Here is a 24,195-nt window from a genome sequence, read left to right on the forward strand (position 1 = left end):
TTTAGGCAAAAAAAAATAGAATCCAAAACTACATTCATTTCGACCTGCGTATAAAAGATTTAAGAAAAATACTTTATTTGGTTAATTTGTAAAAGGCATGTCATATTGGTGGACCCCATTAGGCACTACACAATAATACTGGGGCACGTGGGATTGCTACATTCTCGAAGCACGTGGCTGGAATCACAGTGTGACCTCGTGCAAGCAGAGGAAAAACGAGGAGAGGAGGGGGGAATACTTTTTTGGTTAATTTATTGACTTGGATTCTTTGTCGCCGATCTCAATAAAAACAAGTTTGGACGGTCTGTACAACCACATTTCTTTACATTCTACGGAATCATCTAAACCGAGTGCGAGGGCGCTGAATTTCTCCTCATGCAGATATTCTCCCTACAGATTTCCACCAGGAGGGGGGAGCCTTCTACAGCACTGACACACAAGCTCAGAAGCAAAACAGCAATTATGCAAACTTTAATAAACGTAAACAAGATTAATGAAATAAATATCACATACGGTCTCTTAAATTAAGATTTTTTTTTTGAACCATTTACAATAAAAAATAACCAAGTGAAGTTACAAAAAAAAGGAGGAAAAAAAACAAACAATATATATTACTGTGAAAAGAACATACACTCCACTTTATGCAGATTAATAATGGCGATCATAATTTAAACATAAAAGAATATAGATCTATTGCTTCATCATACTTGATAAATATAGTATGGACACAAATTACCGATGTAGCCTATACTTGTTTCACAAGATAATAAATAAGTTAAATAGTCCATAGCCAGTTATGCACCGCTATGCAAAAAAATCACTCAAACAGCTAAAAAAATATATATTCAACCATCAGCAGTGATTTCCCCAAACAGACCCGAACTCAAGAGTGCTTTTCAACCAAGCAACGAAGCTACACTAACCAACCTAACCACTGGGTGGTGCTGCGAGAGGACAGATATGGAATGGAAGTTGAAGCTTTTCAAAGAAGAAAATCAAGGACAAAAGCACTTTGAAAAACGGGTTACTTTGAATCGAGGCATATTCTTGGCAGGATAGGAGGAAATCGACTGGCTTTTATCTTCTCTCGGAGTCAACTGACTCGCTTGAAAAGGCAAAGAAAAACAGGGAAAGGTGGGCTGGCGTGAGCCCTTGGGCAAGGCACTGATGGAATGCCTTCTGTTTGCTAACTAAAGTTTTAATACAGGTATATTACAGAGAGAGAAAAAAAAATTATCTAATGCCAGGTGAAGGACACTTATTGATCCCCGTGGGTGGAACTTTCCTCACTTGCCCCCCACCAGGGAGGTCAGAGTGGAGCTACCACCCCTTTAGCTGGTAGAGTCAATGTCTTGTTGCTCAAAGGCACTTCAGCAGGGTGGAAGTCGCTGACACATAATCCACTACAAAAGTTCTCAGTCATCGGAAATCGACAGCCTGCTGAAGATCGGCAAACGTCTCCCCGCGTCCAGACTGGGAGACTCGGACCCGCTGAGGCTCCCGGAGGAGCTGAGGGACCCGCTGGCGTAGCTATCCCGGTCTGAGAGAGAGTCCGGAGGGCTGGGCGGAGGGTCAAAAACCGGCGACTCGTTGAGACGGCGCAGGGTCTGCAAGTGGCTCATGTTGTAGGTAGGGGGCGACGGCGGCGGGCACACGCCACCCTGCATGTACTGTCCGCCAGAGGTATGCACAGCCAACGGGGCCAGCAGGGTCTTCAGGTCTTGCCCGGGTAGGTTGAAGGCACTGTGGATGCAGGAAAGCGGGTTGGGCGACAGCGCCTCGTCGTAGAAGTTGCAGGAGGACATGCAGGAAGAGGTTTGGGGCGGAGGCGTCCGGGACGTAGGGCTTTCCAGGAGGAGGGAGTCGACACCGTGGTGGCTGGAGAAACCCGAGAAGCTGAGGCTGTGGTGAAGCTTTGGCCGGTCTCTCTGGGCGAAGCAGACTTGCGGCAGAGGCGGGAGGGCGGTGTCCCTCGGGCCGTACCCTCGGGGTTCCCCCGCGTTGGCGTTCGGAGCGGGCCGGCGCTCGTCTGCGTTGTGTATGAAGTGACACCGGGGACCGTAGGGACAGAAACCGATAGTATGGAAGGTACGACACGGCTCCGTTTTGTACTTGGGGTGTCGGGACAGGCTCCGCAGCTCGTGGTAACCGTGCGCGAACTGGCATTTCTCGCCGTACTTGCAGGAGCCGTTCTCCTCGAAGGGTCTGCACAGTTCGGTCTTATAGCGGGTGGAGTTGATCTGATTGCCGGCTTTCTGCTGTTGCTGGCCTGCGTTCTCGCTGTAGGCGCGGTCGCGGAATTTGTTCTCCTTGTTCATGAGGGTGGTCGTCCCGCTCGGAGTGTTCTCCTTCAGGTAAGACGAACCGGGGGAGTACTTGTTGCCGTTGTTGATGGTGTCCATGTTGCCGCCCGAGTTGCGGCGGTAGAAGCCTGGCGCGAAGGGGCCCCCGGAGCCTACAGAGCTCAGTGGGGCCCCCACAGCTTTCTTGTCCAGAATGCTGTTGATGTGTAGAGCGTTCATGTTCGTGCTTTTATCCTGCAGAAGGGGAACAGAAGAGAGCGGGCCACGTGTTAGCATAATTAGCATACTCTCAATTTATATCAGATGTGTCAAACATGTGGTCCGGTGGAGGATTCAATCCAGCCCGCCATACATTTTGGAGTATGCCAAAAAAGAAGCGAAACTGGAAAATTTATATCAAATGAATGCAGACCAAATGCTCCTTCTGGCCACTAGAAGGTAGTAAAAGGGTATATTCTCAGCTTTAGTCATCTTAAATCTAATCTAATCTTACTGCCCATTCAGTGCTAGAACTTCTATTTTGTATTTTTCATTCATTTCATATAATTACGGCGGAAATGATATTTTTCATAGCTCCCGTCGGAGTTTGAATAGCGTGTGGAGTTGGTTCGGGTGTAAAACTGCATTCACTCAACTGTGAGAATAAACCAGTTAACGCATTCAGTGCTAAATATGAAAACAATTCAGAAAATCTATACATTTTACTGCAATACTTTGTTAGACTGATCTCATCTTGCCCATTCGCGGATGGTCTCAGTCACTGGTAGCGGACCAAAACGTGGTCATAGATTGCTGAAATTGTCGCGGTTCGGTAACCCATATTCAAATTATAATGTGGATTTGGGCAAGATCACTTTCCATTGATGCCTTCCTCACAGTCCAAGAGTTTTAAGCCAAGTGAGCAAAGTACATACAAAGTATATGTAGACAATGGGAACCGATACTCTGACATCTTTGTAGCAAATTAAACTAAAACGTGGCGAAAGAACGAAGAAATATGATAGAAACAGTTTGTGTCGATTATTCGGAAATTAAAATAAACCTGTTTACAGCAGTTCTTTGTTTTTACTTGACATTGTCTGTCTTGCTGTAATTAGGGCTGCAACGATTAATTGATAAAATCGATACTAGAAACAGTCGACCATAAATCCCATTGTCAATCCCAGACCCCTTTTTCCGACAGAGTGAGACATCTCACATGATTAAGATCTCTGCTGGGAGTCGCTAATGCGCAAATAAGAGTCTCAGTCTCAAGCGGTAACATCCGGAAATGAAGGCGTCAACATTCACCACGTGTACCAAAACTTTTAGCCTGCACATGGCAGATTAAAAGACTAGCGTATCTAGCAGTACGATGCGCTAACATTTGAAAGAACAGTCGGACAGTTAAACGGAATGGAGTCTGACTCGCCTCAGTAACATTCAAGCCAAGACGGTTTTTAAGTACATTTTAGAAGCGGATATATGCAAAAGGACTTTAGCGTTAAGCCAGACTGTGCCTGTGTTTTAGATTAAATCTTTGCAGTCCGAAGAACAAACATCAATTGTCTAAAAAGTGAAAAACGACAAACTGTTTGGTTCCAAATTGTTCAGTTCTTTTGTTACAGAACTCCACAAAATGGACATTATATTGGTTTTATCTACTGTTCTTTTGCTACTAATGAGCCTGTTCTTAGTTCCATGTTCACAGTTCATGGATCCCTTAAGGGTCTTTGAGTCACCACTCCATGTGGTGTGTCTTGGGCAAGTACAGACCGGCAGTGCCCGTTTGTCTTCAGGCTGTTTTTTTTTTAATACATAGTACTGGTTTCCATGGTTACAGTAGAAATCTCATTATCTGAATCAGGGATATAATTTCGACCAAATTTTGAATTATGATCTATGTCTGTGACCCTAAAAAATGAATAAAAGTTACTTTTTCTATTATTGAAGTAGTCTGGGGGTCGGCAACCTGCGTCTCGAGAGCCACATGTGGCTCTTCAGAGCAGCTCTGGAGCTTTTACAGAAATGTTGAAAATGGATAACAACGGAGGGTTATAGGACACACACTTTGTTAACATTTTCCAATTCTCTAAAGACATTTCGAAGAATTATTGAATAGTTAGCTTTTAAGTATTGGGCGTGATAATGGGTCAGGGGAAAATACCTATTGATTTGTGTATAAACGTGCACCCTAATTTTTTGGTTTAAATAAAAAAATAAAACATAATAAAATTGTGTTCGAGATTTTCTCGATTTAAACTAAACATTAAAGGTTGCAGCAATTATTGAAATCATTCATTGAGAACTAAGAACTGAATACACAAAATTTTGAGCGAATTTATTGCATGTCCTGCAAAGTTTTAATCACCATCAAATACACCAAAGAGTCGTTTCCATCTCTGTGTTTATACCTTTCAGGGTGACTTGTTTTCCCCATTTTTTCCCCCATTCTCTACCATTCGTTTCTGGTACCATAAATAAAAACAGTGTGCTCATGAGATCAAATCGAATACGCGTTACACACCGATAAATACAGTACTCCTGCCTGTGCGAAGTACACAAATTTTAATTCAAACGCCCGATTCACCCTCCCTCCTTGAAAAGTTTTCTCCCGGGATCTACACGAGTCACGCAGGTCACCCAATTTTCGACTTCAAAGTTAAGAGATTTTCATGCTTGAGAATAAACATGCTAGCTTTTGGGTTTATTCTAAAAATACGCTTATATTTGTGTTTTTGTTAAACCTTGGGCTGTTGTGATCATTGAATATGAGTTGTCAATCTAATCGTGGGGATTAGTGACTAGTCTACTAAAATAGTGATTAGTTGCAACCCTAAAGTAATAAATAGGTGTTTGCAAGGTTTTTATGGGTTAATAAGAGGAATTGCAGAGATTAATAAGGGGAAGCACTTGGCAGATATTGTAAAGTATGCAAATGCGAATTCGGTGTTTTACCTTGTAAAGCAGATCCATGTCGTAGAAAGCGGACAAAACGGTTGCAGACATTTCGTCGGTTCGCCAAATTTGCTGGTGCACTCCTTCTTTCATGGAGAAACGAGTTCGTTGCACTACAACGAGCGCTTCTTGGTGCCACGGCTGCTTTTAGAAGGAGGAAAAAAACTTCCCGCGAAAAAAAAAGAATAGAAATTAAAAAAAAAAAAAAAAAGAATAGAAATTTAAAAAAAAAAAAAGTTGCTCCCCTTGCAAAAATTAAACCGACAAAAGCGGGGAGAGTTTATTTGAAAGTGTAGATGAGTTGTAGTTTCCTCCCCCGTTGAGAAGCGCTAAGGCGAAATGCTTCACTGCGGGCAGGAGAGACTTAAAGCGGACTATAAATGCTTGACGGTGGCCGGGGAGGAGCAAAAGTGCTACAAAAGTTTCGCAAGGAAACGCCTACTTCTTTTCGTCTTCTCGTTGAAAAAAACTCGCCATTTACTGGTTGGTCGCCTATTCTTTGACACCACGCCTTGAAATTCAAGCCTAGATCCCTCCTCTCGGAGTTTTTTTTTTCGGTGTGTGTTTTAAATCACACATTGCATTCAAAACTGAAAAAAAACGGACTTGCGTTGAAAGTAACACTTCTTCAGTAAAGTGTAAGGGGCTGTTGGCGTCATGGGTAGTGGTGGGTCGTATGCGAACGAAACGGAAGTGAGTGATGGGAGTCGGTTGTCCGTCAATAAGGAGTTGGCTCCCTTCAAAACTCTTTCTCTCGCTCCATTTCCCCTGTATTTCTGTTTCTGTCTTCCTTTTTTTCTCTCTCTTTGGTTCTCTCTGTCTCTCTTTCTCTTACACTCTCTCTCTCTCTCACACACTCTCTCGCTCTCCCTCTCTCTCAATTTCTCTGTATTTCTGTCAATATTTATATTTCTTTTAATCTCTCTTTTCTCTCTAACTTTTGATAATTCGCTCTCTTTCTGTCTCTAACTTTCTATCCCTCTATCTTTTTCTCTCTTTCTATCCCTTCACTCCATATATTTCTCTCTCTCTCTCTCTCTCTTTCATTTTCCTCTGTATATCTGTCAATATTTATCTTTCTTTTGATCTCTTTTCTCTCTAACTTTCTATAGTTCACTCTCTTTCTGTCTCTGGCTAACTTTCTCTATCTATAGCTACCATCACTCTGTCTTTTTCTCTCTTTCTATCCGTTCTCTGTCTTTTCTTTCTCTCCGTAGATTCCTCTCTCTCTTTTTCCCTCTCTTTCTATATCTTTCTCTTGTTTATTTTCACTCAATCTCTTTTAAGTTGTTTTTCTCATGCTTCTCTTCCTCTTTCTTTCTATCCCTCTCATTTTCTCTCCATCGGTCTTATATATATATCACTCTTTTATCTCTATTTCTTCCTTTTTCTTTACCTTTCTCTTTCGGTACATCTTTCCTTATCTTGTTCTATTTCTCTCTTGTTTATTTTCACTCACTCTCGTTTCCTTTCTTTTTCTCATGCTTTTCTTCCTCTTTCTTTCTATCCCCCTCGTTTTCTCTCCATCTATCATATATATATAGCTCTTTAATCTTTATTTCTTCCTTTTTCTTTACCTTTCTCTTTTGCTACATCTTTCCTTATCTTTCTCCATTTCTTTCTCACCATTTTGTCCTATTTATCTGACTCTTTCTTGCTATCTTTCTAACAGACCATCTTTCTCGCTCTTTTTCTCCCTTTCCCTTTCCCCTTCTCTCCTTTTTACTCTCTCTTTCTCTCTCTCCTGGTCAATATGAGGGGGTTCATCTCTGAAGCTTTCTTAGAATAAACAATTTAAAAGTTTAAATTGGGTAAACGTTCATTGTAGATTGAGACCATTAAGGCTAATTATGATAGCATAATATATGTTTAAAATTAATTATTATTTTATCGGTCATAGATCATTTATTAAAAAAAAACATATTTGAAGAGCCGTTTGTGAATCTCCACAGAAACGACTCTTTCCAGTGAGCCAAACCGAAAGAGCCGATTCTGTAAAAAAATCCGATATTCCCGTTACTAGTAATGAAGCCTCACCCATAAGAGATTTCCTCCCCCAAATAGAGCTCACCCCCCACCCCGCTACTCCCCCTTTTCTCTCGTATTTGTAATGGAAAGAACCTACCTCCCCCTCCCCCCCACCGGGACCACAAATATGAGCAGCGAAATCCAAGCAGAGTGGGATACAATTTTTAGTGTTCGTTACATAATACACGATCTTATGGAGGAACGACGCAGTCACTGCTACAAAACAAAACTATGGAGTTTTCCACCAAGTCATCATTAACAATAGTCGTAGCGAATGTAACTTTAAATTCCTTTGCTTCGGTAAAAATAAAACAAGACTGTGGTAGGAACTTGTTTTTCACCGACTGAAAGGACGAGAGTGAAGGAATGTGTTTTCTATGTGGAACGACGGTGCAACGAGGCCTCCTAGCGACAGGGTTTGGAATTGACGGAAAAAAATCTAGTGCGCCCCCTGGTGGCCAACGTTTACTAAGACTACGACGAAGGATGCCACTTTCCTGTTTTTATACGATTAGTACATTTAGTGTTCTAGTATTCCTTGAAGTCATATTATCTTTATTATTATTGATACTAACGTAAGGAACATCGTTTACAACGAGATTAGACGTGGCACTCCAGGATAAACACACCGAAAAGAAAGTGAGCAAACGAAGTTGTGGATTTAAAAATCGATTTTTTTTTCCTCCTTCGCATTTATGGAATAAAAATACATGCAGATATATCTACATTTATATTTAGTTTTATATTTGTTTTTATACTAGGTACACATTTTAAGCATTACATTTGATATTTAGTTTTGTAGTATTTGTATATATGTAGTATTTTTATGGCATTTTTCTAGATTTTTGTAATACTTTAGTATTTCTGTAATGGACTTGTGAAATACAGTATTAATGCAGTAGTATTTTTGTAGCATTACTTTGGTTGTTCTGTATTAGTATTTTTGTAGTAGTACTATTGCAATACAGTATTTTGTATTATTTCCCCTGTAATTTTATTTTTAGAATTTGTGTAGTTTTTTCAATCTTACAGAGGTGTTATCTTTTTATGATATTTCTGAAGTAGTATTTCTGTAGTATTTTTTTTCTTGTATTTGTGTATTATTACTTTTGTTGTAATATTTTGTAATACAGTATTAATTTAATAGTATTTTTGTGGTATTTGTCCAGTAGTATTTTTGTAGAATTACTTTAGTGGCATTTCTGTAGTATCTGTGTGTTTCTGTAGAAGTATGTATTAGTATCTTTCAATCCAGTTTTAATGCAGTAGTATTTTTGTAGCATTACTTTAGTTGTCCTGTATTAGTATTTTTGTAGTAGTATTATTGTAATACAGTATTTTGAAGTATTTCTCCTGTAATATTAATTTTAGAATTTATGTAGTTTTTTTTTTCAATCTTACAATAATATTTCTGAAGTAGTATTTCTGTAGTATTGTTTTTCTTGTGTTTATGTATTATTATTATTTATTATTATTATTTGTAGTACAGTATTTCTGTATTAGAATTTCTGTAATATTTTGTAATAGTATTAATTTAATAGTATTTTTGTAGAATTACTTTAGTGGCATTTCAGTAGTATTTGTTTGTATTTCTGTAGTAGTACTATTATTTTTTAATACAGTAATAATGTAGTATTTTTGTGGTATTTCAAAAAATAGATTTTTATAGTATTTCTTTAGTAGAACAGTATTTCTGCATTTATATTTCTGTAGTAGCATTTTTGTAATAGTTTTAATGTAGTAGTAACTTTGTAGTATTTCTGTTGTAGTATTGTAGATTTTGGGAATCTTACTCTGGTATATTTGGGTAGTATGTACCTAGTAGAACTTTGTTGTATTACTCTGATGTTTTTGTAGCAATTTTGTGGTAGTACGTTTGTATTATAGCATTACTGTAAGAGTATTTTTGTAGTATTTTCTTCTTTACAGAATTAAGAAGAGTGTAATATGGCCCAATTTTTAAGCACTATATTTTTTATTTAGTTTTGTAGTAATTTTTGAAGTAGTTGTTTTTTACAATTAGGAAGTGCTAAATAAAACACACTGTCCCTTTAAGCCAGGCATGTTTGCTTGTTAATCATTCTCAATGAAAATATACTACATATTGTTTATTTTGTTTAATTCTAGAGATTCAAATATTTACAAAAACAGGTCAACACTAAAGAAAAAGCAGAATATATAAAAACATTCAGGAAAAAAACACTGAAAATATTCTTAAACTGAAAACATTTGAAAGAAATGTAAAAAAAGAAGAAATAAAACAAGAAAAAAAAGAACACTGAAAATATTCAACTAAAAATATTTTAAAGAAATGTGAAAAAAATAAAAAAAAAACGAAACAAGAAAAAAAGCAGAAAATATAAAAATATTCAGGAAAAAAACACTGAAAATATTCATAAACTGCCAATATTTGAAAGAAAAATGACCCCCCCCCAAAAATACTAAAACAGAGCATGAAAAATATATCCTAGTTTACTCAAAACAGTTATCCTACATACCATTAGCAATGCGTACATGCTCCAATATTCGTGGAATGAAATGTCAAACCGGAACATGAAAAACTGGACCATTTGACAATTGTCAGGAAGAAGGTAAATAAATTTCATGTCTCTATAATAAGGATAGCTAAAGCTTGAACATTTTGAGCATCACAAAGACAAATACCGTATTTACAAGACTATAATGCGCACCTGGTTATAAGGCGCACCCACCAAAAATATTTTTTTGTTATATTTTCCATACATAAGGCGCACCGGACTATAAGGTGCTACAGTGGGAACATGAACGAAACAGTCAGATAGTTCAGTTAAACTTATTAACCCCTTAATATTTCAACGGCTCGCAAAGAAGCAAATACGTGTCTCAGACACGTACGGACACGGATGTCTGTACGATGTCACCAATCACTCAAATACGTCATTCCACATATCATTAGGAAGGTTTAACTCTTGGGATTCAAGAAATGCCAACCATCTTAGTTTCCATTTTCTTTTTCGCTGGCAACTGTGTGGACGGCAAAGTAAGAATTTCATTGTGCAGGGAAACATGGTTCTTTACTGTGCATATGACAATACACACTTTGAAATGAATTACATTTAAAAATAGACTCATCACAGAAATATCAAGATCAGTCTGAAACAAGATACTGGGAAAATATAATGCCGGGGTAGCTCACCAAAGTCCTCTAGCAGCCATCACATTCACTAGTAATACTCAACCATGGTCCACTTACATCCGTGTGTGTAGTAAATCCAACCGTGTCAAATATTTACACACTCCAAAACACGCAATAATGCCGACGAATAAAAGAAAAAATTGCAGAGAAGCATCAATAGACGTTGCTTGTTGCTAGCAGTCTGTTTTTCGACCAATTGCAGGCTTTGTTTTGCGCCGCTTTAGCCTATGCGAGCCTGTCGATGTAAAAAAGGACCCGCCTCTTTTACCTCCCAATAACTTCAGCCAATAGTGACTGATTCAAATGATGATTGACACATTGGCTAGGAAATTAAACGCCGGTATTTATTTCCCAGCATAGACCTCGGACTACTTCGCCTACTGGGGAAAATCTAGCTGGCGGCTGCTTGCCTTAGTTGCGAGACCAGTGGCTCAGGAAGTAGAGCGCTTGTCTTGGGATCAAGAGATCACAGTTCGAATCCCGGCTCCTCCGTGTTACACGTCGAAGTGTCCTTGGGTAAGACACTGAACCCCTAATACCTCCAATAAGCAGGTTAGCGCCTTACATGGCTGCACAGCTGCTATTGGGAAATGTGAAGCACACTGTAAAGCACTTTGGGAAGTCTTGACTTGAAAAGCGCTAGAAATGCAGATCATTTCATTTCAATATTGATCCATATATAAGGCTCACTGTATTATAAGGCTCATGGTCAGCTTTTGAAAAAAATAAAGGCTTTTAGGTGCTCCTTATAGTGCGGAAAATACGGTATTCTGAATTTCTCCACGTTAAAAGGTAACGTCATCCTCCCAAAAACAAAACAACCTCGGAAAGTCGCAAATAAAGTTGGTAGCGCGTGGATGCCACAGTGTGTAAAACGCTACAAGAAATTACTAGCTTCCACACCAGTGACCATCATAACCTTTTAATTTAGGATCCTCCTTGCAAAATACAATCTAAAAATACAACCCAGTTTATTTTTACATGATTTAATATCCTCTCCGAGTTGACGAAGCCAGAGAGGCGAAGGAAAGAGAAACGAGCAGGGGGGGGATGACACAAGTGTTTGGAATCTACTACTACCGCCCTAAAAATAAGCTACTCTAAGACCATTTGGCCCCGTTTGCCCTCTCGGGTCCAGATAAACAATTTTGAGTGAAGGGCGAATGCGGCAAGAAATTCTTGAGAAAATGCCTTGAACGTGTTCCTGTCCGCAGGAACCGCTCCTAATTATTTCGAGCGGTTCCAAACCATGACGTCAGTTTTACTGTAAAAAGTAGAATTTGGCTGGCGGGGAGGGAGAAAGGTCAGTGTGAACACAGACAGGACTTTATTGTGCCGTCCTTCCTCTAAATTATATAACGAGGGGGAACGGCAAAACAAAGTCCAATAGGAGCGGTTATTGATCGCCAGGAAGGAAAAGAAAATCGAAATGGATTTCAAACGAGCACCCGAGAAGCGTCGGCAGTTTGGCATTATCCTACAGATCCTTAACGAATGTATCCAAGAACTTATTTGTCATACTGCCACGTTTCAAGCTTCAAACTTAAAAACCTGAAAATATTTTCCAAGAATCAACATAAAAGACACAATTGTGAAGTGGACCCAAATTATTTCAACATTTTATATTATATTTACAACAAAAAAAACCTGAAAGGTAGGTGTTGCGAGAATATTGCCCCCCTGTTCTCTTAGTTCAGCCACCTGACTCCAGAAGATCCCTAATGACTTCTGAAAGATTCCACGTCGAGCAAGTTTAAATGCGCCTGCTCTGTTATTAGCTAGGAGGTCTGTGAGAGGAGACACTGGAGAACAGACCGCATTATGAAAACCAGGCAGATAAAGTTGTAGAAAGGTTCATAGCAGGGGTGGGATACGAGGACATTTTGCAACATTTACAGATCCCCCAGAGCACTGTTAGCAAAAGAACAAAACGGAGAGAGCATAAACCCACCAAGACCTGGCCATCCTCATAAACCTTCGGCTCAAACAAGGTAAAAACTAATCAGAGAAGCAACCAAGATGCAAATGAACACATGGAATGACCTTTAGGCATACACAGCTGAGATGAGTAAACCTGGGCATAAGACAACTATCAATCATACTCTGCATAAATCAGCCCTTTATGGTAGAGTAGCAAGAAGAAAGCCCTTTCTGAATGAACTCCATAAAAGGGCTAGTTTGGCGTTTGGAAAAAGCTGGATTGGAGACACAAACAACATCAGGAACAAGGTACTCTGGTCGGATGCTAGCAAAATAGACATTTTGTGCTGAATGCAAAGTGTTAAGTTTGGCATACGAGTAGTACTACACACCACCCTTGAATCACCATCCCAACTGTCAAACATGGTAGTGGCAATATCATGCTCCGGGGTTGTTTTTCTTCAGCAGGGACTGGGAGGATCGATAGATTTGATTGGAAGATCGATGGAGCCAAATTCAGGACGATTATGGCAGTCTATGAGAGACCTGAGAATGGGGCACAGGACAATAACCCTAAACATAAAGCAAAATCTGCGGCTCTTAATCAGGTGCACTCTGTAGTCTGTAATTTACAGTAGATATCTTTTTAGGTTTGAAAAAAGTAAACATCGGACACTTTTGATGTGTGATGATCAATTTAAAAAATAAAATAGCAGATGCTATGATTAAAATCAAGATTATGTAACCAATTGGCAAAAAACCACACCCATAGGGCGTCACAATTACGTAAGAACATCCCAGTGACGGGTTTTCCAGGATTGCAATATTACTCAGATCCTCCACTCAGAGTGTCCAGGACTTCCAGAACCAGAGAGGCCCTCTGTTGCTGTAGCAGAAGTCGGGCGTGCTCTATGGGGCAGCAGAACTGCGGCAAAACCGGGAGCGATTCCAGGGCTTGTTTGGTCTTCAACAGTCTTGCTCTAGCGCTGGAGGCCAGCATTTTCATCTGGTGAGCATGTTCTCCATCTTTACGTCCAGATCCTGGCTTCTCTTTGTAGACCAGAATGAGGGAAACCAGGTGCCCGTGGAGCATCGCTGCCCACTGGGCTGGCTCGGCCCACAGGTTGAGCTCGCCTTTTTCGAACAGGAAGTCGTCTTCGTCCTGTTTGTCGAAACAACCGAATTGCTTCATTAACACCATTATAAAGAAACTTTCAGGAGCACATATGTTGGGCACATTTGTCTTAATTAGAATAATAGAATAGAATAGAATATACCTTTATTGTCATTGTTACAACATGGGATATATTGTGACAACGAAATTGGACGTGGCACTCCAGTTCCACATTTTACAGTGAGGATGTAAGGAAAACAAAGAGATAAAGGAACAAAGAAGATGTTTGTACTGTCCTTGTTGTATAGGCTTTTTTTCTTCTCAGAATCAACCAAAAGGCAAAGGAGGCAGGACAAATGTAATAAGCAATTTTCAGGCAATAAAATAAAAAGTAAACCACCTTCTCCAAAGTTAGCTAAAAATGATTCCTCTTGCTACTAGGGCTGCAACTGACGATTTTCATAGTGATTACCGTAAATTCCGGACTATAGAGCGCACCTGATTATAAGCCACGCCCACCACATTTTAAGAGGAAAACCGTTTTTGTACTTACACAAGCCGCACCTGTATATAAGCCGCATGCGGCCACATTAAAAAATGTAACACAAACACAAAATTAACCCAAACCGGACTTTAAGTCCAGCGATTGAAACTGAATGTCCTTCATTAAAGTACACAGTCCAAGATTCACAGCCGGCAAAATGAACGGAATATGATACCGGTACTTAAAGTTTGATGCAGACCTAGAGAGTCCGGGTCCCGTTGAAAGTAATCCAGGGAAAAAAGTGTATATTTCCAAAGGTAAGGGTGGGAAAAAGCTAGTTTACTCCACTTCCCGTCAGCCCCCGTGGTTTTCGCCCCTTCTTTTTTATTCGCCCGTAAAAAACATATCAGAATAAGTCTCTAAAATAAATACATTACAAAAATATACAGTTGCAAATACATATTATACATGGTTACACATATTTACAAAGAAAGACGGTACACCGAGAGAGTTTTCAAAGCTTCAATAATAATAATATAACTTTCATCCCAAACGGTGCCTGTGACAGGTAGCAACACGCTAGCAACACGCTCTCAACACAGCAAACGGGTCTGTTAAAAAAACATACCGTACTTGTAAAAATCACGGTAAACCGTCCTCATCTTCCTCCTTAGAACTGAAGCCATCAAAGTCGTCTTCCTCAGTGTCGGAAAGAAACGTTGTCATATAGACGTCGTCCCACGCTCCCATTCACTCCTGATTCAGTGCCCTCCTCTCCGACCGGCTTTTCGGAACCCGTTGGTGATGGTGTATTTTTTGATGCTGCCCCACGCTGTCAGGATCCACTGGCAGACTTGCGAAAAAGTTGCCTTTCGCATGCGGCCAGTTTTAGTGAAAGATTTCTCGCCGCTAGTCAAGCCAAGAAGTTGCAGTCTTCCTCGGCGCATATATTCCACCGGTCTAAATCGTACCTCTTGTACTCGAGCGCCCCTGGCGGCCGTTAGAAAAATGACATAAATTGGCCGCATCACTGAATAAGCCACAGGGTTGAACGTTTGGGGAAAAAGTTGCGGCTTATAGTCCGGAATTTACGGTAGTTCTAAATATTATAAACATATCACTCTCCTCAAGTGTAGATCCAGCGGCTTTTAAGTCCGCTGTTATTATGTGTATTATTTGCCCTCATGTAGGTTTTAGATGAGGGGATGGTGTCATAATAGTCTGTAGTTTGCAATAGTCTTTGATCTGTGCAGCCCTTTGAGACTCTTTGTGATTAAAGGCTATACAAACAAACATGACTTGGTACACATACTTGAATCTGTCACAGTCATTTCTGTATGTTACCACTCGAGACGAAGATGCTATTGCGCATGAGTGACGCTCAACAAACATTATAACGGCATAAAGGTGTCTGGCAATGATTTTCATTGTCGACTATTTCTATTACCGTATTTTCCGCACTATAAGGCGCACATAAAATCTGATTTAAAAAAAAAAAAAAAACGACTATGCGCCTTATAATCCGGTGCGCCTTATATATGGATCAATATTGAATTACAAGGTCTCGCAATTTACGGTAAGTAGCCACCGACTCCATTTTTCGCGTGGAAGAAGAAGTGCGCTGTGCATACTGGGAAATATTAAACAACGATTCTCTTTTATTTGTGCGTTTGTATAAAGACCCTGAAATGGCTCCTATTAAGAGACACGCTTACAACGCAGAGTTTAAACTCAAGGCGATCAGTCACGCAGTAGAACACGGGAATAGAGCAAGTTCAACATTAATGAATCGAACACGAGAGTGGCACGAGCCGGCAGAATTAAGAGTCCCCCTAGGAACTCGCTAACTGAACAATGGTTCCATGGGTGAATTATGTAAAACCCACTACAGCGTTTTACATTTTACAGTTATTATGTTATTGCTTTACTGTTATTGTTTTGCACTTGTTGTTTTTGCACATTACGAGTGTCACTATATTGCGATTGCACTAATGCTTAATTTACCATCACAGTATCAGACGTTTTTTTGCGTGTTGACTAAATGGAGGAAAAGTAAAATGTTATGCCTTGCTGTTGTTCAAAGATGTTAAAGATGTGTCACGAAAATGCTTTACCTCAGAGAAAATAATAAACCTATCTGACTGTTTTGTTGACATTCCCTTTAGCGCGGCACCATCTAACGGTTGCATAACATAACTACATCCTCTACTGTAGCCAAGTCAAGTTAAGTCACATTTATTTATGACGCCCTTAATCACAAAAATGTCTCGAAGGACTGCACAGAATTACAATTACAAAATTGCACAATTACCTGATCTTAAACCAGCATGCACTTATAGCGCCTTATAATGGGGTGTGCCTTATGTATGGAAAAAGTTTAAAAATATATCATTCATTGAAGGTGCGCCTTATAACACGGTGCGCCTTATAGTGCGGAAAATACGGTATCGAGTTTTGTGAAAAATCTCGATTAATCGTTGCAGCCCTACTTGCTACCCTGACACATTGTGTGTGTGCATAACTGAAGCCAAACTGTGCTACTTGTTGGAAACCCGCCATGAAAATCATAAACAAGTGATAACTTGATTTATTTTTACCAGGGTGGCGCCGTCATCTGCTCGTGCCTCGTCTTCCTCTCCAAGCAACCACTCGGTCAGAGCGAGGACGCCCTGCGGGACTTGCTCCCACACTTCCAAAAGGCGACATAGGAGTTTGATACCGGCCTCAAGGGCAACGGGTGGACACACGTTCATGCCGGCCACGTCTGGAGATTGGGGAGAATTCACAAGTTAATAAATAGTATGGTTCTTATTTAGTTAGGGACTGCATAAAAAATGCATGCACTTTAAAGTTCATCAACTGTTGCCTAATTTTCAAGGCTCTCTAGTTCGTGGTAAACTGTCCGTAAACTGTAACTAGGGTCTCATTTTCCAGGACAGTTCTACTCCAACAAAGTCAAAACTTCAAAAGATGCAATATGCATGGCATTGTTTGATTTAGAGAGATAAATATAGAGAGAAATAGAGAGCTAGATAGAGAGAGATAGAGATAGAGAGATAGAAAGAGATAGAGGGATAGAGATAGAGAGAGAGAGATAGACAGATAGATAGAGATATGGAGAAAGATAGAGGGATAGAGAGATAGAAATAGAGATAAATAGAGATAGATAGAAAGATAGAGATAGAGAGAGAGAGAGATCGAGAGAGAGAGAGATATATGGAGAGAGAGAAAGATATAGGGAGAGGTATCGAGATATAGAGACATAGAGAGGGATAGAGATAGATAGAGAGTGATAGAGAAATAGAAAGATAGAGAGATAGAGATAGAGAGGGATAGAGAGATAGAGAGAGATAGAAATAGAGATAGATAGAGCTATATAGAGAGAGATAGAGATATATAAAGAGAGATAGAGATCTAGAGAGGGACAGAGATATAGGGAGAGGTATTGAGATAGAGATATAGAGAGGGATAGAGATAGATAGTGATAGAGAGGGATAGAGGGATAGAAAGATAGAGAGATAGATAGAGAGATATAGATACAAATAGAGATAGAGATATATATAGAGAGAGAGAGATAGAGATATAGAGAAAGAGATAGAGATATATAGAGAGAAATAGAGATATATAGAGGGATAGAGATATAGAGAGAGGTATGGAGATATAGAGGGATAGAGATAGAAAATGATAGAGGGGGATAGAGAGATAGAAAGATAGAGATAGATAGATAAATAGAGAGAGAGAGATAGAGAGATAGATAGATACTTTATTCATCCCCGTAGGGAAGTGCTACGGTAAATACACACTGTAATAAAAATAGGGTAAGATGCAAATGTGGGTTTGGGGTTTTAATGTGGGCTTTTAATCTCCCGGGTGGAGTTGAAGAGCCTCATGGCATGAGGAAGAAATGATCTCCTCAGTCTGTCCGTGAAACAAGACTGTGACAGCAGTCTGTCGCTGAAGCTGCTCTTCTGTTTGGAGACGCTATTTAACCTTAATTATTGCCGTGTAGTTTCGATACAAATGTGTCCACACTTCAAAAAGTACTGTATTTAATACTCATGCCTATCGAAAGCCGAATAATAAAGGGGATAATAGATATATTCATCAGTATTAATCCCTGTGTCGGTATTTCAAACTCTCAGTTCTAGTGACTGGTTGCATGTGGATTTCTCAAAAGCACCAATTGAAAATGACAAGTTAGGTAAAAAAACCGCAGGGTCCGTACATTGTTTTCATGGCAAAATTCAAGCACTCTTAAGGACTTTCGAAGCCAATTTTTCAGTACCAAAATCCGTTGTGAATCATGTATATTGCAGATCTACGAAAATATCTGCGATTCAAATATGCGATTTTAAATCTTACGTGTACACATGATATTTTGATCTATAGTAGATCGCGAATATATTTGTTTTTGATAAAAATCCCTCCCTATAAAGGTGTTGGGTAAAACGACAGTTATATGTAGCTTGCATTTTCAGTTGCAGGAAGTTCTTCCCGTTACAATTTACCACTGGGAAATGCTATGTTATTTTTTGCACGGACCATTATAAATGTCCATAATCATTGCACTAATACATAATTCATAGTGCACTGTTTAGGTGTACCATGCACCTGTCCTCTTGGGGTGATGATGTTTCATTGCTGTACAAACTAATGCCAGCTGCCGTTGAGAGGGAAGAAGAAATGCTATGAGCAGATTTGTTTCAAGCATTTACAAGCACGTCACCCAAAACTCAAGCTCTCTTTAATCCTTGAAGATACAACATTACAATTCAAGCTTCTTCAAGGATGTCAAGCACCCGTACGTACCCTGCAACCATTTGCCAATCTCATGTAGTTTATGAAAAAAAATCTATTAACAGAAGTATTAAAGGCAATTTATTCGATAATTCTTCTTGGGGGGTATTTTTTTCAAATTAAGTGGAGTTGTATCTTTTTGTATCAATTTTGTTACCCCGTATTTCTCTGTTTGAAAAAGCAGTAATTAAATCTACTATTAGTAGGCTTAACACAACATACGTACGTTCATACCCAAAGACACTATTGTAGACAATTTTTAAAGGATTAAAGCTTGAATTCTGGAGTGAAAGCTTTAAATCTGTTCACACACTTGAGTTAATTAACTCTGAGTTAAAGATGTCAGATGGTCTGCATTTATACTGTATAGCGTTTTTCAAGTCAATGAAGACCTCCCAAAGCGGTTTACAATGTGCTTCACACTTTTCCCTTTTACCCAATAACTAACCGATAACAGCGTCGGCCATGCAAGGCAACTACCCGCTATCGGGGGAATTAGGGATTCAGTGTCTTGCCCAAGGACACTTCGACATATAACAATCCACCTGAAATGCATGTCTTTGGAATGTGGGAGGAAACCGGAGTGCCCGGAGGAAACCCACGCAAGCACGGGGAGAACATACAAACTGCACAGGAAGTCCGGTAACTGGATTTGAACCCACACAGGAGGTTCCCAAGACCTTAGAACTGTGCCGCACACGCGCTAACCACTGCTCCGCCGTGATAATAATAATAATAATAATAATAATTTCCTTGTATTGTCATTCTGTGTAACAATGTACACAGAACGAAATGTCGATTGCACCTGACCCGTTGTAGCGAGCCGATGCAGCCGCAGCCAACAGAGGGCGCCGCCGACCACTTTTTAAGTCTTAGGAATGACTCGGCCGGGGCGCGAACCACCGACCTCCCAGTCTCAAAGCGGGCGCCTTACCATCTAGGCTACTGAGCTGATGCCCGTGTCACAAATATATATGAGTTTTTCCTTGCCCTCATGTAGGTTTTAGATCAGGGGATGGTGTCATAAAAGTCTGTGGTTTGCAATAGTCTTTGATCTGTGCAGCCCTTTGAGACTCTTTGCGATTAAGGGTGTCACAAATAAACATGACTTGACTTGACACTGTCACTGTATTTGCAGACTACCATTTATCGACCAGAGAACATTGAAGAAATAATGATACTTGTTTTTTAAGTAAAAAAGACAAAATTTGGGGGAATGATCATAAAGGTATTATTTATTCTATTCTACATGAGGGGATGTTGTCATAATAGTCTGTAGTTTGCAATAGTCTTTGATCTGTGCAGCCCTTTGAGACTCTTTGCGATTAAGGGTGTCACAAATAAACATGACTTGACTTGACACTGTCACTGTATTTGCAGACTACCATTTATCGACCAGAGAACATTGAGGAAATAATGATACTTGTTTTTTAAGTAAAGAAGACAACATTTTGGGGAATGACAATAAAGGTATTTTCTATTCCATTCTATTCTACCTGAGGGGATGTTGTCATAATGGTCTGTAGTTTGCAATAGTCTTTGATCTGTGCAGCCCTTTGAGACTCTTTGCGATTAAGGGTGTCACAAATAAACATGACTTGACTTGACACTGTCACTGTATTTGCAGACTACCATTTATCGACCAGAGAACATTGAGGAAATCTGTGCAGCCCTTTGAGACTCTTTGTGATTAAGGGCTATAGGTAGATGGTAAAATGCCACGCCTTAAACACAAGCATTCTATATTCACAGATCTATCTATCTATCTACCTTGGTCATATCTCTCAAGAGGGGTGACCGACAGCAAGACACACACATACAATAACAAAGAAAATAAAAGGGAAATAAATAACAAAAACAAAACAAAAAACACACAAAATTTTTTGGACCATTGCCAACCCAATTGCCCAAACAAGTTAGGCACCTCGGCACCCAAGTTGGTCATGCTTTCGTCCCTCCAGATGAAACCGGACACCAGAAAGCGGCCATGTCACTCGGGTCAGGGTGACACAACACACTCTTTTGTTCAACAGCAGGGCCCGACAGCTTTCGCTGGTTTACCCCTGCCGCATCATACGGGTGCCCAGCCCATCCTTAAGAACGCGTCCACAATCCCACTATCCTTTCACAACACCTCTCCACTCCTTCCTATCACCAACAAGAGCTCTAGCTTCCATTACATTTAGACCTCTTTCCTGCAGTGCACTCATAACACCATCCATCCACGTCAATCGCGGCCTTCCTCTTGGTCTCCTTCCATTGACTTCTGCTCTGTAGATCCTCTTCAACATTCGCTCCTCATCCATCCTCTCCATGTGTCCAAACCAACCAAGTACTCTCTTATCAACACGCTTGCTCAGTTCCACGACTACTCCAGACTATTCACAGAACTACCCACACAATAACGATAGCAAAGGCTACCATAGAATGCAACCAAGTAGCTGGCTCCGACACTGTTGACAGAGCACTAAAATGTTGTGGAAACTCTTGGGGGACAGCCAACTTCTGCGAGTCTTGTTATTGTTATTTTCATTTTCCCACCTTGACCGTCGTCCCCGCAGCTGACACCCGGATAACGGCACAGACATCAAAAGCTTTGCAAAGTCGCAAGACCAAACACTACCACTATGGGAACCGGAGAAGGGTGCCAAGGGGTTTACAGCCCCCCGTTGGCACGCATACAGTATAACACACACATTGATGGGAACCCATATTGATTTTCCTCTTGAGAAAAGAGGCGTAAAATCGGAGTCTAAAATCTGAGCATGGGGGAAGGACGCGGGCTGTGAACATTACAGGCCGGTGATTGTACAGTATTAAAGGAGACTTAGCCGTTTAAAAGCTTGGGTGACAAACTCTTTCTTTTCCGAGGAGCCACCTCTTGTCAGGGACAGAAAGCCCAGCCTTGATGTAAAAGTCCCTACACTGCACTCGATTCTAAACATAAAGGGGCAAAATGGCTGCACCCCCCCTTTACATCTTGTAATGTGATTTCCTTCTTTAAGCTTTGGCGATAAATACTTGTTTCTCAAGGGGATTGTCTTTCATGCCGTGACCATTGCGAGTGTTGGGTGACTGTATGTACGTGTGCTTGGTGAAGTTGTAAACAAGCATGTAACTTGTTTTTTGGTTTGAACAATTTGATTGACACTATTAACAGCAAATAAACAATGTGAGGTTTGAACAATTTTCTCGACAATTTTAACAGCAATTTCGTTATATCTGACAATATGACGTTTTAACAAGTTTTTTCGACATTTTTAACAGTAATTAAACACACAATTTCATTATATCATATCCCAACAATATGAGTTTTTATCGACACTTTTAACAGCAATTAAATACTTCTTGTTTTTTTGGGGGGGTTTTTAGCAAATAAACAATGTGAGGTTTGAACAATTTTTCGCGACAATCTCAACAGCAATTAAGAATATTCCCAATTTTGTGACGTTTTAACACTTTTTTCGACATTTTTAACAGCAATTAAACACACGATTTCATTATATCATATCCTAACAATATGAGTTTTTATCGACACTTTTAACAGCAATTAAATACTTCTCGGTTTGGTTTTTAGCAAATAAACAATGTGAGGTTTGAACAATTTTTCTTGACAATCTCAACAGCAATTAAGCATATTCACAATTTCGTGACGTTTTAACAATTTTTTCGACATTTTTAACAGTAATTAAACACACAATTTCATTATATCATATCCCAACAATATGAGTTTTTATCGACACTTTCAACAGCAATTAAATACTTCTCGGTTTGTTTTTTTGGGTTTTTAGCAAATAAACAATGTGAGGTTTGAACAATTTTTCTCGACAATCTCAACAGCAATTAAGAATATTCACAATTTCGTGACGTTTTAACAATTTTTTCGACATTTTTAATAGTAATTAAACACACAATTTCATTATATCATATCCCAACAATATGAGTTTTTATCGACACTTTTAACAGCAATTAAATACTTCTTGGTTTGTTATTTTTGGTTTTTAGCAAATAAACAATGTGAGGTTTGAACAATTTTTCTCGACAATCTCAACAGCAATTAAGAATATTCCCAATTTTGTGACGTTTTAACAATTTTTTCGACATTTTTAACAGTAATTAAACATACAATTTAATTATATCATATCCCAACAATATTGAGTTTTTATTGACAATCTCAACAGCAATTAAGAATATTCCCAATTTTGTGAGTCTGGCGTGAAATGATTGGAAGCCAGAGGCCGACGAGATCGATACCAAGTGCATGAGTAGATATCGGACAGGACAGACAGACAGGATTGATAATGAAACAGGATATAGAAAATAAACAGGACAAACTAGACGGTAACGAAAACTGGAGAGAATAATGAACAGGACAAGAATAGACGGGAAGGAAACTGGAAACCGATATTAAACAGGACAAAAATAAACGGGAAAAATAGCGGACAGGGAATATCAACAGAAAACAGGACCGAGTAAAAACCCACGTCTTGCGGGGCAGAGGTTCGTTGACAGACTGACAAAGGAAAAATGAGAGCACAGAGCTTAAATAGACGGAAAGCTAATCTTTTAATGAGCCGCAGCTGGCGCCACACGGGCGGGGCCAATTGGGTGCCATGGCAACCATGACATTTTTTTATTGGTTTCCTAATATAACTCTTTGTTTTTTTGTTATTTATTTCATTGTTAGGTAAATACTTTGTTTTGTTTAATTATAATTGTAATACTTGGCCTTGTGAAAAATGATAAAACGTATGACATGCATGTCAAAGATACTGCCCACAGGCAAGACCCAGCCCGTCGGATGATTTAATCTGGTCCACCATGATCTTTCAATAGGTAATTTCTATCAGAAGTTATGATTTTTTTTTTTAAATAAATGCAAACCAAATGTATCCTAGTCATAATTACTGATGTTACTCAGCTGTGCCCGCTCATTTGGCGCCACCCTCCGCGGGTTCTGATTGGCTCCCTGTCACTATTTGAACTCAGTCCTGTCAATCCCATGTTGTCAGTCTGTCTGCGAACCTTGTTAACACTAGGCAAGCCTTTTTCGACCCTGACTCCCGCCTGTTTTTTGCTCCCGTCTGTCCCCCCCGGCTTCGACCCGTTTTTGATCCCGACCACGTCTACTCTCCCGTCCCGGCTTTCGACCTCTTGTGTCCCCGACCACGTCTACTCTCCTTTCCTGGCATACGACTCGCTTCAGACCCCGACCACATTTTTACTCTCCTGTCCCGGCTACTGACACGTTTTTCCGTTCCCGACACCGCTCGCCACGGACGATCCACTTCCGCTTTCTCTTTCCTCCAATAAAACTTGTGAGAAAAGTAGCGCAAGTGGGTCCTGTTTTCGTTCTGGTCCTGACAATTCTATGTCTGCTAAAGGGCAGTAAAGGATATATTCTCAGCTTTAGTTGGCCCAGATTATTATTTTGGTC

The 24,195-nt window shown here is 39.8% G+C and overlaps 2 protein-coding genes across 3 annotated transcripts in view; both read right to left on the reverse strand.

Annotated features, from left to right (window-relative positions):
* Nucleotides 1–478: 478 nt before the first annotated feature.
* On the reverse strand, nucleotides 479–5,601 carry zfp36l2 (ZFP36 like 2 zinc finger CCCH-type). The gene is made up of 2 exons (XM_088351370.1): nucleotides 5,241–5,601; nucleotides 479–2,537 (listed from the first exon to the last, which is right to left on the reverse strand). Exons 1-2 carry the CDS (start codon nucleotides 5,331–5,333, stop codon nucleotides 1,416–1,418), a joined length of 1,215 nt encoding a protein of 404 aa, XP_088207496.1. The 5' UTR covers nucleotides 5,334–5,601; the 3' UTR covers nucleotides 479–1,415.
* Nucleotides 5,602–9,363: 3,762 nt separating this feature from the next.
* The window catches only part of thada (THADA armadillo repeat containing), a 120,907-nt gene continuing 106,075 nt past the window's right edge, over nucleotides 9,364–24,195 (reverse strand). The window contains exons 36-37 of one of the 2 annotated variants that reach the window (XM_088351090.1): nucleotides 16,559–16,725; nucleotides 9,364–13,525 (exon numbers count right to left, since the gene is read on the reverse strand). In XM_088351090.1, coding sequence (XP_088207216.1) covers nucleotides 13,190–13,525; nucleotides 16,559–16,725 — 503 coding nt within the window. In that variant the 3' untranslated portion in view covers nucleotides 9,364–13,189. Of the gene's footprint in view, nucleotides 13,526–16,558; nucleotides 16,726–24,195 lie in introns of those variants that run through there. The other variant, XR_015852419.1, reaches the window with a different exon arrangement.

Source organism: Urocampus carinirostris, chromosome 13 (assembly GCF_059441175.1).
Source record: "Urocampus carinirostris isolate Australia breed hairy pipefish chromosome 13, RoL_Ucar_1.0, whole genome shotgun sequence".
Taxonomy (NCBI): domain Eukaryota; kingdom Metazoa; phylum Chordata; class Actinopteri; order Syngnathiformes; family Syngnathidae; genus Urocampus; species Urocampus carinirostris.